Source organism: Mchenga conophoros, linkage group LG12 (genome assembly GCF_057382185.1).
Source record: "Mchenga conophoros isolate Kocher_MC1m ecotype Shallow Benthic linkage group LG12, M_conophoros_male_GT1.1, whole genome shotgun sequence".
In the NCBI taxonomy this organism is placed as follows: domain Eukaryota; kingdom Metazoa; phylum Chordata; class Actinopteri; order Cichliformes; family Cichlidae; genus Mchenga; species Mchenga conophoros.
In genome coordinates, this window is record NC_140537.1 from 24580727 (window position 1) to 24594380 (window position 13654).

Consider the following 13654-nt stretch of genomic DNA (forward strand, 5'->3'; position numbering starts at 1 on the left):
AATACCAACACACTAAATACTGTGAGTGCATTTTTTTAGTTTTATCACCCACCAGAATATTAATGCAAAGATACAAATGGCATATGATTATTCAAACATTTTTTAAATGCTGAAAGCAGTCCATCATTAACTCAGCAAACAAACAAAGGTTGATTCATTTTATTTGTCTGGCCTGGATAAAATTGATAATTGATTAAATAATTTTAATACTGCCAATGCAGCTAAAATGTGTTAGCCCATTGTTGTCTGCCAAAGTGAAGGCGTGCTTTTGGCTGTGCGATGCTGTAATGAACAACAACAAGAGCGCCTTTGGACGCTAGTTGTCATGGACTGCATCTCTTTGGGTATATTTCATGTAACACATGAGGAGTTGCTGTATTACACACAGGAGAAAGGGATCAACCGTGAATAAGAGGCAGCATAACACAATGAGAAATCCAGGAGCAGCAATGTGTGAAAGATACATTGGATGATGAAGCAAGTGGAAGGCTGGGGAAAAAGAAAATCTCAAGACTGCCAGTACTGACTGAGTCACTGTGTGTGCTCTGACAGACACGCACCAACAGCAAGATGTCCTGGGAAAATAGCTGTGAAATAATGATCATTTAGCAATTCAAAAAAAGGGGCTAAATGAAATTTCTCCAACAGAGAGATGGAAACACTGCTGTTGAGTCTTTAAGTCCGCAGCAGCGTGTGCCAAACAGAGAACCTCAAAAATATAAGTAAAAACATGTCAGCCAGGCTTCAAGGAAGTTTATATTCAAGCTGGGATGGCAAAGCTCCAACTAAATTCTTACTAAAGAAATGCTTGCACAATGTATGACTTTTATATGAGCAGAGACTACATACAATAATAATTCAGCCCTTTTGTCGTAGGTGTTTGCCACCCAATCTGCTTTTGCACTGTAGATTAATTAAATAGTCATAGATCTTTTGGCCTGACTGGGCTGTCAGATATGCAGCTGCTGGCTTCTCTGTATGACTGAGAGTGCAGACAAGTTATAACAGGTCATCATGTTGACTTGATGCGTTTGAAATTGGTTATTTTATTATTTGCTCTGAGGCAGACGTGGCTCAGGTTGTGGAGCAGCTTGTCAACTAATCGCAAGGTTGGCTCCCCCTTACCCATCCACATGCATCCAAGTGTCCTTAAGGCAAGGCACAGAGGCCCCAGTTGATCCTAATGGCAGGCAAGAACCTTACATGGCAGCTCTGTAGGCGCTGGTACATGAGTGTGTCTGTGCATGAACGGCAACCGTGCTGCAAAGCACCCTGCAGACCAGCTAAGCTTAAAATTTACAATCGATTTAAGATGCATTTGTGTATGCAAACCATAGCAGCCAATATCATTAAAATATAACCAGCAGTGCAGCGAAGAACCTGGTAGATTTCTGCTTCAAGAGACACCATTCAACAATATCCTGTTACACTGCTGGGTCACAGCTTTCTTGGCACAAACTATAGCTAGTATTTTTCTTTTCATGATGCTCTGATTTGCACTGTAAAATGGAAAATAATCTGAGCTGCATACAAGCCAGGAGCAGTTATCAATCATTTCATTCACCATACACCGATCCAAAGCAGGTAGAAAGAATGCGGCGTGAGAAAATGTGTGAAGAAGAAACCGTGTTAAACTGTGTGGCCTTTATAGGGGGGAGTGAATTGGGAGAGCTTTTAATAAGGCTGAATATATCAGCATCACACTGCACAGTAGGCTGGCAAAGATTGATGCTGTAGGTGAGCAGTAACGCTGTATTTCTCTCTCTCTTCCACACACACATACATACATATACTCCTGTTCTCCGGGACGCCAGTGACTGATGACTTTGTCTCCCCAAAAGTGACAGCAGGTCTCTGCAGCCTCCAAAAAGCCCATTTTAAAATCTCTGCCTCAGTCCCAGCAAAGTAACTCAGAGTGATAGAAAGCAATCTAAAGTTTGGCTGGGATTGGCCCAGAATCAATGACAATGTGCAGTGGGAGAAGGCCTCAAAGAAATGAGATAACAATGTCTTGTGTCTTGTTATCTTACTGACAAAATGCGGTACATCTGAGGTAGCCACCCTCGGGGCCAACGACAGTTAAGGACAGGAGGGAGAAATGGAAGGGAATGAGACCTGATGTACTCCAACTGCTTGCATTTTTTTTTAAATACCCCTCAAAAATGTACTATTTGACAGTACAGTAATAACTGACAGTGACAGTACACACCACCAATGTAAAGCAGAGGGAGGAACAGAGAAAAGCGATGCGGCAATTCATTTCCAGCCCATGTTCTAAATATAGACTCTTCTATTCTCTCTCCCCAGCCTGTAAGGCGATGGATTCACTTAATTGGATTACTACACACACTTTTCATTTCCTTTCTGGTGAGTGTTTAATGAAGTTTAGACAATCATACATCTCAGTTTATTCATTGTGGGCCTGTGGGCAACACCCAGCACAGTCAAACATTGCAGGACGGAGCAGTTACTGCACAGCTCTCGAGAGCCTGGGTATTTTAACTTCAGGTATACAGAGGCTGGAAGCACGGTGATCGATACAGATGCAAAAAGTAAAAATAACCTGACAATAATGCAGTGAGGAGGCAGAAAGAGGGAGAGAGAAAGAGAGGGTGCATAATGTTCTTCCATGGCTTGTGCAGTGAGTCGCATCTGCTCAAATGCGTTATTTTAGCTTTTAAAGGTTCAACGAATCCAGTTACGTATTCGCGTGTGGGTGAGTGCATATATGAATTCATATTTTAGACAGGAATGGATTTATCTTTTTAATCTTTATCAGCCTTCTTCTCTCAGTGCTTCTTGACTCGTATGCCACAGGTTTAACACGCAGAGAAGGGGATGTGTCCATTATCACGGTGCAATGAATAGCTCCTCCTGAAAGCTCCTCTTCACTCACACACCAACATATCAGTCAGTGCTGTAGAGAAAGGGGGGGGGGGGGGAATCCTGCCTGAGGTATAAACCGAGTCTGACAAGCACATCGCCCATTTTCAGATACAAGTCTCTGACAACTGTGACAGGCGTGAATTGTCCAACACTGTCACGATATTTGCTACATCCATCCAATTCAGCACCGCAGTGCAGCAGACTGTGAACCGCATTAGTGAGATTTTGCTCCAGTAAATCAAAGAATCTCATCCATGGAAGATTATACAAATACCTGTAATAGCTTTGATTATTTATGATTGTTTATCATTTGTGGCTTGTGAATTTCAGGTGAAGCAACAAGAGAGTAAACTAGGTGCAAATGAAAATGCAAAAACCTAAGACAGGCTTGGATGGTAACGTACAGCGACTTACCACTTACAGGCTAACTCACTTAATCTTTACACAATAGGCCCCTATAGCCCCAGGCTATGTTTACACAACCTGACATTGCATGAATGATAATCACTTCAGTGTATGTGGAAAGAAGAAGAAGGAACCAGGATGTTTTGCTGTGTATCTGTTTACAGTATGTGCATGTACAGTGTTACCAAGGAGGTACTGCTTTTGTAATCTGCTACCTGACTGGAAGGTAAACCCTGTGTGTGCATGCAAGTGTGTGTTTGTATACGTATGTCTCACTAGCTGGGTGGACACGCTTGCGTGTATCGCATCCATCTGCTTCATCACATTTATTCTTCTGTGCTCTTTCCACGTCTACAGAATTTTCACTGTCTCTGCTGGAAATGTCACTAAATGGTCCCGTGTTTGCAATATTCAGGCGAACAATACACTCAGTTCATGGCGGGGTTTTAGATTCGACATCTATTTCATGCATTTATCATGCACATGCTGTGCAAAATAAGCAGATATGTCAGCCGAATTATCCCTCTGCTTTTACATGCATCATGCACCAGTTTACACCGGGATAATCCTAAAATACTGTGCGCCATACCAAAAACATGGTGAAGCTAGAAGATCAATAAATAAATAAATAACACATCAGTCCTTTTCTGAGTGCACTGACATTAAATCTATTTTGCATGATTAGCATGAGAAAGTCAAACCACTGGAAATAAGAATGCTGCTCATATCCCAACAGCCCACTCTAATGACATCACTGACTGCTGTGTCCCTCCCAGTTTGAACATAGCTGGGAGGCAACTATTCCCATAAGATAGCCATCCTAAGTATGACTAATCAAAACAACAGCAATAAAAACCTAACAGCACGGCCCTTTTATCAAAATATTTTTCCAGCACTCAAAAAGGGGTCTAAGTGTTAGAGCACCCACTGTGAGCGTGTGTGTGTGTGTGCGTGCACTATTCCTGACTCGCTCTCACATTTATGGATCAACTGAAGCATTTAGTGTGGGAGAAAATGACAGGAAATGTCTGGCCCATTAAACAATAAATTTCCCCAAACACATCTGAGCCAAGCTCGGGACAAAAATGCCACAAGGCTGGGCTAGGCTAGACCTAAGGGAACTCTAACCATGCTATAAAATCAACAAACGTGCACAAACTGTGCGTGTGCTAATACACAACTTCACGTGTTTTAAATTAACTTCTGGGGAAAAAAACAGAACAAAACAGTAAACCCACTTGAAGATAAAACCAGAAACAAACAGTTTCAGCTGCATGTTTAAAACCGTCACCACTACAAATACTCACCATATCCAGGAGTGCCTTCTAAAAGGAAAATGACCGAGGTGCATCATGGACCTGTCAGTGGGAGCACCTGGGCATTGTCCAGGCTTCATACCAAAGCTGTGTCAGCGCTGGTCCCGCTTCCTGTTAACCTTTCACCCCTTAGGCACCCCTTTTTAAAAAAAATCTATTTAGCTATATATCCACAAACACTGCCCCACAGTGTACGTGGGCCGCGGCACATAATGTAGTGTCCCATGGTAAAGTTCACTGTTGTAATGCGTACATTCAGACCAGTTCTCAAGTAAAGAATGAGCTCTTTCTGAGTTTCCAGCTTCACTTGTTAGGTCCTAGGGCATCATTACCAAAAGCGCCAGCTTGTATCTAACAAGGCAGTCTCACAAATCAAACTATATAGCACCATAAAATCCATTGAGATCCTTAAGGAAGATAAAAATCCTGCTAAATGTGACGGCTTAAAAGAAAAGAAACGTAAACTGGAAGAAACTGAAAAGCAGACTTAAGCCCAGTGTGAACTCAGTTTTTAAGTGAGAGTTTCAGCAGAGCAAGCACACAGGCGGCCACCCAGCAGGACCAGCTAAGCTCTCCGGCCGCTGCTCTTTTTTCCGTGGGATTCTTCCGGCAAAGGTTTGGAAATTACTGTCCCACAGCCACATGGTGAACCGGTTCAGGGACTCATTCCTCCGGAAAGCATTCCTTTTCCTGACAGCCAAACGACGCCGGTTGGGGAGGCAGCGGTAGTCACACCAGCATGACAGAGCATGTTACACACAGAGTCACTCACACATTCACATTTGCTTTCATCCTCTCGGCTTTGCCCCCTTTGTCTCTATTATTTTGCGTCTCCCTCTCTGTTCTGCCCTTTCACAACCTCCCAGGGAGCGAAGCGAGGAAATAGAGAGGGAGAGAGAAGAAAAAAACAAAACAAAACAGAGAAGCGTCTCTTCAGTATCTCGCCGTCTCCCTCTGTCTCGCTGCTGATCGTCTCTGCCCTCCTTCTTCCCGCCTCCCTCCTCCCTCCAGTCAGTGGGATGTCCTGACCCTGTGTAATAGGTGTGCCTGCCCTATCCAGTCAGCTAAACCTATGGATCCTCTTAACACTTCATTCAAGAGAGGAACAAGACAGCACATGTGCAACTTACACACGTACACATACACAGAAAACCTCACTGCATAATCAAAATGTTGACAGAAGTAATCCCTTTCATTTCCTCCCCTTAAATCAGCTGCTTTACGTTTCATAGTAATGTGTGTTTGTCTCCGTTGGAGCCCTCCTTCGTCATAACAACGCAAGCACTGCTGCTGCCCTGTCAGTTTGTTTTTGACTTTTGCCACTCTAAGCACACCCTCTGTCTGTTTCTGGCGTCTGTGTGCATGCCGGTGAACCATGAAATTTCAAACCACATAAAGAAAAACCATTGTTTTGTTTTGCTTTTTCTTTCCCTTGCACATATTTGTGTGTATAGAGTGTAACTGGCGCCTACAAAAGCATATAGGGGGCCTTCCAGGCAGGTTTGTCTCAGAAAACTTGATGTACAGGATGTATAATGCATTCCTCTGTTCTTACACCAGCGGCTCCAGATGGACTTTTAAATTCTGACTGTAAGGAATTTAAAAAAGTAAATGTCATGCTGTCTTTTATGTATACTCGGTTACAACAATAACCAGATAAATCACAGCATATCTACAGTGGATTAATTTCCGTGTCAGTAAGAGTACATGTCTGTCCGGTGCAGCAGTCTGCCTGCCTGAGTGTGTGTGTGTGTGTGTCGTGTGTCCGTGTGTGTATATGCGTGTGTATGTGTGTGTTTTATTAAAAGCCATAGCTGTGGCTAAGCTCCAGTAGCTGCGGTCTGAAAAACAGGATCCAGCGCTGCTTCTTACACACATCCTGCCCAACATACACGTCAGCAGCTTCTCAACTCCTGCCAAGAGTCAAACCACCTCGCAGCCTCTCTAAGTCTGCACCTTCAGCCACAACAGCCACTCTTAAACAGGGCGGAGGAGTGCTGAATGTTGAGGAATCTCGCTTGTAGGGAAATGAATGCTGAAGAAATGCGGCTCGTTTGGGAAATGTGAGGAGTCTGTGTGCATGGACGGGGCCGGGTTGACAGCTTAGGCAGCAACTGGGAGTAAAAATAAAATTTAAGTGTCTTTAAAAGTTAAACAGGGGAGCAGCTAGAACGCACTGAAGCACCTGTTATTCATTATATACACATACAGAAAAACATTAAATCTCCATCTGTCTCTCTTCTTTATTCCCGAAACAGTCATATTGTTACAGAAATCATGTCTACAAACGGAAAGCAAACTCAGATGTCTAATATATATATATATATATATATATATATATATATATGTAGCTCGTTAACGGAGATTTGCCGCGTTGTGGCGTTAACGTCATTTCAACGAGATTAACGCTGACAGCACTAGTGGGAACACAACGAATATGACTGCACATTTACGCCAACATCATCCTAGTGCAAAGACAAGTGGAAGCAGACAAAAACAACAAGCATGCATGCTACAAACTTTACCCGAGTCATTTAGACAGCCGTTAGCACATGATTCTCCTTATGGGGACCTGATATGTTTAATATTGTGGAGACGGAGGTGTCGTTTGGTCTTGCTTCCCATGAGCTAGCCAGGGAGCACAGCCGTTTATTGACATCTGCAGAAGAACACTGCCGCTAGCTAACCGCTCAGCGCGGCAACCGCACAGCAACAACAACAACACACAGGGCGCCCTCTGACCCCGGAAGGACACACCGTCGCAGCGAGAGGGCGTCACCCGTCACTATGGCAACATAAACAAAACATAACTGTACAAACAGAACCCCGAATAGCCCTGACCCGCTACATAGCCCCCACCTAAGGGGTCAGTCGTCCCCGACGACCCCATTACCCCACACAAAGTCCTGCAAATGTCCAGGTGCCTTCTTTTGGCGCACCGGCCGGTCACGACCGGCGGGGGGAAAGTCACTCGGGTCAGAACATGGGGTGCCACCATCATCCCACTTCTGACACCAATGTGGCGAGCTCAGACAACGAGGAGACGGAGGTGTCGTTTGGTCTTGCTTCCCGTGAGCTAGCCAGGGAGCACAGCCGTTTATTGACATCTGCAGAAGAACACTGCCGCTAGCTAACTGCTCAGCGTGGCAACCGCACAGCAACAACAACAACAACACATAGGGCGCCCTCTGACCCCGGAAGGACACACCGTCGCAGCGAGAGGGCGTCACCTATCGCTATGGCAACATAAACAAAACATAACTGTACAAACAGAACCCCGAACAGCCCTGACCTGCTACAATATGCTGCTGAGAATATAGCCCAGAAGAAGCGGATAGTATAGCTTTTATTTTGGAAAGAGCCATTTCTCTGTAATAAACTCTGTTTTCCAAAGATGAGTGATTCCTCAATCAGATACAGAGCTCGCAAAATCGCTAGCCCGACGTCCTGGGGCTAGCGATTTTTCCAGTCGCGCTACCAAAATCTATCTCTGCCCCGGGCTATTGTAGGAAGGAAAATATATGTCAATGCTTTTGCATTCTTTCGGAAATGTAGCTGGGTAATTATGTCATTGGCATCGATGAGCCACTGTCAATATGTGACATATTGAAATCGCGTTTGAATTTGCGCTTGTTTTTTGCTTTCACTTTGCAATCGCGCCAACTGTGTATAGAGAGCGACAGCACTGATTGGTGAGTGATGATAATTTGCGCACCAATTCCTCTGACATTGTCTTATCAATCATTAGCTTACTATGCAAACATGACAAGTGAAATCTCCCGCAGCAAGCTTAAACATGTGAGAGGTTGATCGCGCAGAGAATCGCTGAGCGTTATGCGAGTGCGTGTGTAAAAGCAGCAGGATATATATTTTAGTTCTGCTGAGCCAAATAAGACAGGTCAGGGTGAAGAAGTGACAGCCAAAGAAAAGCTTACCACAAAACGGAAAAGTTATTACAAAGCAGACTATAATGCAAAAAGAAAGTGCAGCTTTATGGTTTCATGGACAAAAGAATTTCTGTGGCTGCAATATTACGAGCTAAATAATAACCAGGGCTGCACATAAGTGGTCCGCAGGTGCGCATTCGCTGTCAAAATAAAAAACGCGCACAAGATAAGAAGTTGCAACGCGTGTTTGCCTACATAAGATTTTCAGGAGGAGGACAGACATTTGTTTAGAACTCTTAAAGATGTCGAAGAAGCTCCTTTAAGCAATTACTGTGATGTTCCTCCACCTCCAAAGAAATGTCAGAAGGAGTCCGAACCACAAAAGAAGCACGTATTCTCGGAAAAGTAGTTGCAGGAGGTGAGCTGGCTTCAAACAAATGATGAACGCACAGAGATGTGGTGCGGAATGTGCCGTGAAAATTTAATAAATGACAAATTAAAAAGGCATGAACATTTTTTTTGTATCGAAAAAATATCGAACCGTGACACCAAAGTATCGAACCGAACCGTGAATTTTGTGTATCGTTGCACCCCTAATATATATATATATATATATATATATATATATATATCAGGGCTCTAGACTAACTTTTTGCCATGGGCGTACGCCTAACTTTTTAAAGTTAGGCGTACCGGCACAAAAGTTAGGCACACACAAATTTTATAATAATTTATATAATATAATGTGTTTTTCTGGATACACTGTGCTTTTTCAGCATTCAAAGATTGATGACACCGTGTCAGAGCACTGGCTATGAATTTCAGAAGGATCAGGCCTTAACTTAACAGAAAGATTAGCAATAGTTCTTTTCCTATTACAGCTACAACCACTTCTGTCATGCCTAGGCTGCTCACTAGGGCTGGGTATCATCACTGATTTCTATAATCCATTCGATTCCGGTTTTCAAAGTCCCGATTCGATTCAACTTAGCCGCAGACAGTCAGAAATATTATAATTCTGATCATTTATCAGTACTGACTTGATCAGAATTATGAACATCACAGCAGATGCCTTTGTGTGAAAGTAACTGAGAATAAAACAGAAAAACATGAAGGAGATTTTCCTGGTCTGGCTTTTTATAGCAGATAACCTTAAAAATATTCTACAATGTTCTGCATATAAAGTTTAAATTTCTTCAGTATTGAACAACAGAAAAAATAGGCTTTCTTGTCTGAGGTCATTTAAGTGAAAAAAAGAAAAGAAAAAGACAGCAGCCGACAGCGCTGTAAACAACGGTAGACTGGTGGGTAATAAGCGAATGAATAATACAGAAAACAGAGATTGGAGACGGGAAACTGTTCTTGAAATACAGAGAGAGATAGAGAGAGAGCTAGCTGTGCATGAAGTGTGATTTTAATAGTCGTGGAAGCAAAACAGCAATCAGACGCATCAGAATCGCTCTACGGGCCGTCGGGTGAGAAAGTCGAGAAAGACAAAGCTGATTGTGATGCGTCGGTCCGTATATATATATATATATATATATATATATATATACATACACACACACACATATATATATATATGTATATATATATATATATATATATATATATATACACGCACTGTCCCAGCATAAATGTGTGTGTGCTATTGCATAACCCAAGTCACTGCTTTGGGAACTGTTGGTCCCTGTTCTGCACAATGCTGGTGAGCTGTCATGACTCATCACGGAGAAACTGGAGGAGAGAGGAAAAAAATAAAGCGAGTGTAAAAGCAGAAACAAATAAATACAAGAGAGATAGTGACAGCGAAAGAGGAACAGAAAGCAGAGGTATGGCGCAGGGTTGAAGCAGCAATAAATGCCAGCATCTTTAATATATATATATATATATATATATACACACACACACACACACACACAAAATTGTACTATGTAAAAAGTGTACCAGTGACAGATCTAGGTGAGACCGATGAGCTATACATGAAATGCAGCGGTAACGCAGGGCACGGAAGCCTTGAAACAACCTAAGGCTAGCACAATTACATGTTGTTGGCATAAAGTACTGGAACAGTATTAACGTATCATCATCGGTGACCTCTGCTTGTAAGCAGAACAATGTATTTTCCATCTACAAAACATCATATTTGAATCAGGCCTTTTCCATTACATTAGCGGTCTGCGTCTATAACTGGGCATCGGGGGGGGGGGGGGGGGGGGGGGGGGAAGGGCTGGATTACACAACGGAACAAGTGCGTATCGATTGCATGATGTACTGACATTTAGCAAAGTACTTTTCTTTGGTTTGCTGCAAATCGATTGTCCAGAGAGCCCAAGCTGAACAACCTCTGCGGTCTAGTCATAGAGCTGGCCCAACAGCATGGCCTGCCAGCAGCATAACTGCTCCAGGTGTTTGCAAACCAACACTCCTTTGACTCTTGACGCTCTAAATAACCCTCAAGAAATGTAAGGCGAAATTTATAACAGTGGAATCAATACTGTGTTAATCAGTAATGCCTAATAAACATGCTGTGACATTCAATTAACAAATTAAAAGGAGAATTATATCAATACAAGCCCACAGATCTGGCAGTTTAGCAACTCAATCAAGGCATCTGTATGAAAAAATTCCACCTATTTTACATTCAAATATCAGAGCAAATCTCTCTAGAGGTTGACAGAAAACTGGGCCTGGTGTGCATTGCTCCTCTGAGGTAAGCCAACTGTCCATCACTCTGAGTGTCACCCTGGAAATGCCTTGCCCCTCCCCCCTTGCCATTCAAAGATGGTTATGCAGTGGCATTTCAGCAAAGGTTAACTCATTCCCCCTTCAAATCAGATATTTGTAATTAGATTCCTACATCTAATGGGGACACGGAGGTTTCAAGGGCCGTTTAAAAAATGTGAAGAATGTTTAAGTAGCCACAAAAATCACTCACTTGTGCAATGGAGAGGTTTTACAACTCTTTGATTCTTAAGTCAGACCAACAGACTGAAGGGAGGGGCTTAATTTATTAGGAAAATATGCAGTGTTACAACAAAGCAGCAGCTGTGGTTAGTGACGCAGAACGTGTGCTGTGCAAACTCAATCAAATAGCTCACTTTCACAGTGATGAAAACTAGACTGCATACGTTTAGGTAACTAAGAATTGAAAACACATCAAATTCAGGCCTATAATGAAAGTGAGTGAAAGATGACTAACAGCACAAATCTGCCACAGTAAAGATTATCCTTCAATTTAAGCTTGTGCCAATATTATGACTGCATTTGCTCGGCAAAACAGTTTAAGTACAATGTGACGAGACTAACAAACAAACAAAAAAAATGTTCCTTAGCAAACAAAAAAAATGGATTAAGATAAATTTGACAGGTGCCTAATGTGCCTAATTACACAACAAAAATATCTATACATAAGTGAGAGTTAGACTCTAACACTGTGTCAATCTACCACACACAGATAGTTAATCCATGGATGTTCTCATCAAATGGTAAATGGCCTGCATTTGTATAGCGCTTTTCTAGTCCCTAAGGACCCCAAAGCGCTTCACACTACATTCAGTCATTCACCCATTCACACACACAGGCGATGGCAAGCTACATTGTAGCCACAGCTGCCCTGGGGCGCACTGACAGAGGCGAGGCTGCCGGACACTGGCGCCACCGGGCCCTCTGACCACCACCAGTAGGCAAACATGGGGTTAGTATCTTGCCCAAGGATATTTGGCATGCAGTCAGGAGGCAGCCTGGGATCGAACCACCGACCTTCTGATTAGTGGCTGACCTGCTCTGCCACCTGAGCTACAGCCACCCCAATACAAACTATGAGTTTAACAAAGCTCAGGCCTAACATCTGAAGAGTTACACTTGAGCAAACATGACTGAAATAAATAATTCAAAGCGAAGATTCAAAGCGAACAGACACGAGGCGAAATCTGCCTCAATTAATAAGTCGTCTCAATGAGACGGTGGGCCAGACAGCGCGGTTAAAGGTTTCACGAACATCCCGTTCGAAACCACCATTGTAAATGGTTAGGTCTATTTTGAATTCTTCGCAAGGCTGTTCTCTGAGAGCAGGTACAGATGGGATCGTGCTGAAATATCAGCGGTCCATTACCAAAGGCAATCCTCGCTACAACACCATCTGGTGAGGATGGCTCTCACTAACAGTTGGTGCAATCAACTACGCTCTTCTCTCTGATACCTTCATTATCCAACTACTTACAGAAGTAAATGTTACTGCTTTAAAGTGCCAATAGTGGAATAAAAGTTAACATGCTTATTGTAATTTATTACAGAAAACCTGCTAAGAAACCACATTTAAAGAAGCTTTAAAGAACAAAGAGCACACAACTGCTTAAATACAGAGCACTACACTAGGTATGGCTGTGTGATTATTTACCTGTAATTGCCCACTGACTGCTACATGAAGATATAGGATATTTTTGAAAATTATTAGAAAATTCTCTGGATAGTTTTTCTGTGACTTGTGCCGTGGAGTCACGCAGTATGTCCAAAATGACAAGTCTCTTAAGCCCTAAACTGTCATGCGTATGTAAATGTCCATGTGCAGCCTACAGATCACAGTACTTTCTAAGTGTTGTGTCATCTGGCGGCATTGCGCTTTTGATCTGTTGCCATCAGAGAATAAATGCTGCACTGCACATTTCAAGGACAGCTTTGTACCAGGGACATCAAATTAAGATCACCCACTCACCCCACAGGGGTAAGTACATTTTGGAGGCTGGTGACTGTGGGAGCAAATAAAATTTCACTGCTCTACAGTCAGATGACTGTTTTGTATCCACTTTAAAATGCAAGGGTGCATTGTTGCTCCTACCGCTCACTGCTACGGATCAGACAGTTTGAATTTAAGGTATGCTCTTTATGCAGTTTTGTCAGGATTAGATGCTGAAATTGTGTACATTATAAAAATGCTTGATGCCACAGTTTACGTTTGTTTTACACATAATATTAGCAATAGCAACAAATACTTTGTTTAGTTTAATAGTAATATGTGCCTGTTTTTATCCTACTAGAACAAGTCTTCTTTAAACGGAGAATATAGAGAGTAAATCTAGCATATAGAGAATAAAAAGTCCTCTGTGGGATATATGAAGCTGTCTAAAGCTCCTGTCGAGCATGCACTCAGATGACATTCAA

At 42.6% G+C, this 13654-nt stretch overlaps 1 protein-coding gene across 4 annotated transcripts in view; it reads right to left on the bottom strand.

Moving 5' to 3' along the window:
- pde4d (phosphodiesterase 4D, cAMP-specific) overlaps positions 1 to 13654 on the bottom strand; it is a 203893-nt gene that overhangs the window by 48441 nt on the left and 141798 nt on the right. Inside the window, exon 1 of one of the 4 annotated variants that reach the window (XM_085294718.1) lies at positions 4599 to 5577. The exons of the other annotated variants lie outside the window; for them this stretch is intronic. Coding sequence (XP_085150844.1) covers positions 4599 to 4687 — 89 coding nt within the window. The 5' untranslated portion in view covers positions 4688 to 5577. Of the gene's footprint in view, positions 1 to 4598; positions 5578 to 13654 lie in introns of those variants that run through there. 4 annotated transcript variants of the gene reach the window in all.